The 4,932-nt window shown below is 51.2% G+C and overlaps 1 protein-coding gene across 1 annotated transcript in view; it reads left to right on the forward strand.

Moving 5' to 3' along the window:
* MTRR (5-methyltetrahydrofolate-homocysteine methyltransferase reductase) overlaps positions 1-2,922 on the forward strand; it is a 32,135-nt gene extending 29,213 nt beyond the window's left edge. The window contains exons 14-17 of the mRNA XM_006875347.1: positions 124-242; positions 1,270-1,362; positions 1,479-1,661; positions 2,778-2,922. Of these exons, the coding sequence (XP_006875409.1) occupies positions 124-242; positions 1,270-1,362; positions 1,479-1,661; positions 2,778-2,922 (540 nt within the window). The remainder of the gene's footprint in view (positions 1-123; positions 243-1,269; positions 1,363-1,478; positions 1,662-2,777) is intronic.
* The last annotated feature ends 2,010 nt before the right edge of the window (positions 2,923-4,932 follow it).

Consider the following 4,932-nt stretch of genomic DNA (forward strand, 5'->3'; position numbering starts at 1 on the left):
CACTGATAGGCATTCTTTAAGGGAATGCTGTGCTTGCTGATTTTGTTAGTAGAAACCATCTTGGTTATGTGCTCTCGGACTTTGTCCCCGTTCAGACTTGTCACACTCCGTTTAATGTTCCAGATCTCCATTGCTCCTCGAGCCATAAACTCCTTCCACTTACCCGAAGACCCCACGGTTCCTGTCATCATGGTGGGCCCGGGCACTGGTGTGGCCCCCTTCATCGGCTTCCTGCAGCACAGGTGAGCAGGAAGCTGTGGTCCTGGTGGGAGGTGAAGTTGCAGCTGTCTGTGTTCTTGGTAGCTTTCAGGTGGGTGGACTTGGTTGTAAGGGTTTGGTTTGAAATTGATGATGATGAGGCGTATGACCCATTAAACTGTCACTAGGACCAGCAGCACCGCACATGGCAGAGGGCTGGCTTTCTTCATGTTACACTTGCATTTTCTGTTCTTTGTCAACTTCACCAGGATAAAGCCGGTATACCAAGTTTCCTCACATGCAGCGTGCCCACACACATATATGTAATGCACATAGAGAACTAATCAGGAGGGAGGTGTGCAGTTTGCGAAACCCCACATAACTTGCATGTGATTTGTGTATGGTGGTTGGGGACAGATGTAGTGGGTTACTTCCTGCTGAGACAGCACGCGGTCTGCTTCACAGGTTTCTTAACTAGGTGAACGTAATAGGAATAGACCCAGTAACGTCAGAAATGTCAGCATCATCAGTGATTTCTCAGTAGTGATATTAAACTTGTAATGTGTCAAAACACAAGCATTTGCCATAAAAACCAGTAAATAAAACTGCCTCTGCGTACAACGTAGGCAGTAACCCTCGCACGCTGTTCCTGAGATTGTGGAATCGTTTCCTTGGAGAAAGTCACTTTGTTGTTTCTTTACGATAGCGAATGAACCCCAGCCAGCAGCATGTCTCAGCGGTGCGTCCGCCCTCTTGCAGGTTCCGGCGCCGGCCCCAGCGCTAGTTGAGAGTTGGAGTGAATTCCTGGATGTTATGTGGTGTGGACACGGTGTGGGTTTCCGTGGTTTGTGTGCCTGGTATCACCGCTGTAACTGGCCATCGGCTGCTTTGCTGCCCGTGCCCACTCGCTAGCGTCTGCCGGGGTGGCCTGTGGCCTGTAGGTGTTAGCCAAGTGGGTAGCCTTCCAGAGGCCCAGGAGGTGATTTATAGACCTGTCGGACTTTGGCTGTGGTGTCTCCTGACTCGTCCTACCATCTGACTAACAAGTGTCTCCCGTGGTTTCTCATTTAGAGAGAAGCTGCAAGAACAGAACCCCGACGGAAGCTTTGGGGCAATGTGGCTGGTTTTCGGCTGCAGACACAAGGACAGGGATTATTTATTCAGGTACTGGCCAGTCCTGGCCCTGCCCTGCTCGCCCGGCACAGTGCGATTCTTGCTTTAGATTTCTGACAGTTGAAAGGACAAGCCTCCTAGTGACCCCCTGGCATGTTGCATTTCAGAGATGAGCTGATGCATTTCCTCAAGCACGGGGTCCTGACTCACCTGACGGTGTCTTTCTCACGGGACGCCCCAGCAGGCGAGGGCACAGCCCCGGCCAAGTACGTGCAGGACAGCCTGCGCCTTCATGCCAAGCAGGTGGCCAGGATCCTTCTCCAGGAGAATGGCTCTGTGTACGTGTGCGGGTGAGTGCGTCATTTGGGAGACACGGCGGGGGTGTGTAAGCAGAACTACAGGCCAGCAGCAGCAGGCGAGTCAGCTCCTCATGTGTACGAGGGTGGGTTCCTCACGTGGACAGGAGTGGACTCCTCACATACATGGGCATGTCTCCTCATGTGGACAGGGGATGGGCTCCTCACGTGGACAGGGGTGGACTCCTCACATACATGGGCATGTCTCCTCCTGTGGACGGGGGGGTGGGCTTCTCATGTGGACAAGGGTGGACTCCTCACATACAGGGGTATGTCTCCTCATGTGGATGGGTGGTGGGCTTCTCATGTGGACGGGGGGTGGGCTCCTCATGTGGACAGGGGTGGACTCCTCACATACATGGACATGTGTCCTCATGTGGACCGCGGGTAGACTCCTCATGTGGACAGGGCTGTGCTCCTCACATACATGGGCATATCTCATTTGGACGGGGGTGTGCTCCTCACATACATGGGCGTATTTCCTCATGTGGGCGGGGGTGTCTCCTCACGTGGACAGGACAGGGGTGGGCTCCTCACATACATGGACATGTCGCCTCATGTGGACCAAGTTGGGCTCATGTGGACGTAGGTGGTCTCCTCACATGGACGGTGGTGGACTCCTTACATAGATGGGGATGTGTGGGTGTGTCTCCTCACATGGATGGGAGTGGGCTTCTCACATGAAATATGGTGTTAGCGTGCACCTATCAGCCAGGACTCATAGTGACCCTATATGGTTTCTAAGGAAGTGATTAGTGGGTTTGAACGCCAACCTGGTAATTAGCAGTCCAGTGCATACCAGGACATCAGGGAAATTGCTGTGAAACATCAGTTCACTTTCTTCACTCCTTGGGGTTGCTCGGAGCCTCCAGGACGTACCAGACCCACTTGGCCCAGCAGTGGAAGGGATGAGCTGGCCGGTGGGCTCCTCTGAAGGCCTTCAGCAGGTCACTGTGGTCAGGACAGAGAGGGAGGGGGAGACTTGCAGCTCTCCCGAGAAAATGGGGAAGAAGTAAGATGTCAGAAGGGATGAAGTTACTAGATCCGGGTGGATTTGGTTAGAAAGTAGAAAAATCCTATTTCTTCAACACTGATGGCATTCTCTTCTAGTGATGCTAAGCACATGGCCAAGGATGTGAATGACGCCCTGGTGGGGATCATAAGCACCGAGGCAGGGGTCGACACACTGGAGGCAATGAGGACATTGGCGGCCTTCAAGGAGGAGAAGCGCTACCTGCAGGAGATCTGGTCATAATCCAGCCTCACACGCAAGGACGAGCTTTGCTGAAGCGTCCACTCTCTCTGTCTGTGTGCCTTGGCCCTACCCCCACCCCAGGCCACCCTCCTCCCTGGAGGACTTGGTATAGGCCCGGCCAGCTGTGTGGAGGTGCAAGGGGGTTCTGAGTTTACTTCTGGACACACGGGTCATGCGTGCCCGGGGGTGACTGGGTGGACCGTGGACACCTGTGAACTGCTGCTGTCAAAGTTGTTGAATAATGTCTACAGAATTTTTCATCTTTATCAGAAGTACATCCAGGAGTGTTGTGAAGTGCTGTCGAGTTGGTTCCGCCTCATGGCGAACCTGTATAGGGTTTCCAAAGAGCAGCTGCTGAGTTTGAACTGCTGACCCTGTGTTTGCAGTCCAGGGCTTCTCCTACAGCACCACACTAGAAGTCTACGAATAAGAGTATCAAAAGCCCTATGTTTACATCGTCTACATGCAACACCCGTTACACATTAATGTCACTTTAATAAGTGTCTACTTATTATCAATGCTTTCTGATAGAAAATATTGTAACGTAATGAATATTGCAGGGGTCTTTTCTGGAACGATGCTATAAATGTGAAATATATTTTAAAATCCTTCTCTGACTCATGGTTTATTTATCAGGTATTTCCTTCTTCCAGTATCAGAATTCGGAAGAATTCACATTTAATGTAAAGGCAGATATACTAGGGGAGTTCAAAAACTGGGGAAGTGAAATGAAAGAGAATGGAATGCCCACAGACTGCAGGCCCACTGCGTGCTCTAGGAACGGGGCAGACTGTAGCGTACTCAGACGCGATCTCCTCTCGAAATACCCACTCAGTTACTAGCCTTGTTTCTTAAATTTCTAAGGACGGAATTCTCATCGCAAATTTGCCGCAGTGAGAATCAGACTGGACCGAGGTCTGATCACCGTTCCCGGTAGATTCTGGTTTTGTTCAAGACAGTGGCATTTTCAACGCCAGGAGGGAGCGACCTGTCGAAGGCTTGCAGCCATTAGAAGACATGCCCACCTGCAGGAAGCCGGCCATAACCTTAGGATTGGGAAGAATTCTGACTGCTCACCATATTGTTCTGTAGTCTGACTGTCTGCATGCATTTCACAATGGAAACCTATCTCACAAGTGGAGGGAGAGGAGCCCAGCAGATCCTCTGTTAGCCTGAGACTTCTGGGGAAGCCAGGTGACAACACTGAGGAAGAGCACTGCTCCTGAGGAGAAAGGTAAGGCTGTCCGCTCCCGCAGAGACGGGCAGTCTGGAAGCCCGTGAGCGGCTCCGCTCTGCCCATGGGGTACCGTCCTGTAGCTGTGAGTGGTATCAGTTCACAGCACTGGATTGAGCCCCTTCATTTCATGTTGTTGAGCGCTGTGAGGCGGTTCTGACTCAGTGACCTGATAGGGTTTGTGAGTTGTTGCTGCTGACCTTGAGCCGCCTGCCTTGCAGTCCAGTGTTTACCCTACACTGCCACACATCAGCCAAAATGAGCACATTCAAGGAGCACACGCTTTATTTCAGCTGCACTCTGAGGCAGGGGTCGAGATCACGTCCTGATGCCTGGGAACCGGCCTGTGAGGATCTGTTCACAAGTTGATGAGGTTCGTTCTGTCAGCTGTTGCTAACCATCGGATTTGAGGTGGGTTTTGATCGGCTGCTTCCCATAGCCTTACTGACGGGGAGGGTGAGGCAGAGAAGGCAGCAGCAGCCAGGTACCCAGAGACACTAAAGGTGCCTTAGACACTAAAGACTGAAGACCAGAAGAATTGTGGGATGACATCAAAAGCATCATACTGGAAAAAGTCAAAAAGGCTTTAAGACACGAAAGAAGAAAAAAAGCAAAATGGATACCAGAAGAAACTCTGAAACTTGTTCTCCAGTGTAGAGATGCTAAAGTAAATGGAAGCACTGAGGAGATAAAAAAGCTGAATAGAAAACTTGAAAGGGCAGCTCGAGAAGACAACTTCAAATATAACAAAATGTGCCAAGACCTGAACTTAGCTA

This window comes from Chrysochloris asiatica, unplaced genomic scaffold, assembly GCF_000296735.1.
Source record: "Chrysochloris asiatica unplaced genomic scaffold, ChrAsi1.0 scaffold00321, whole genome shotgun sequence".
Taxonomy (NCBI): domain Eukaryota; kingdom Metazoa; phylum Chordata; class Mammalia; order Afrosoricida; family Chrysochloridae; genus Chrysochloris; species Chrysochloris asiatica.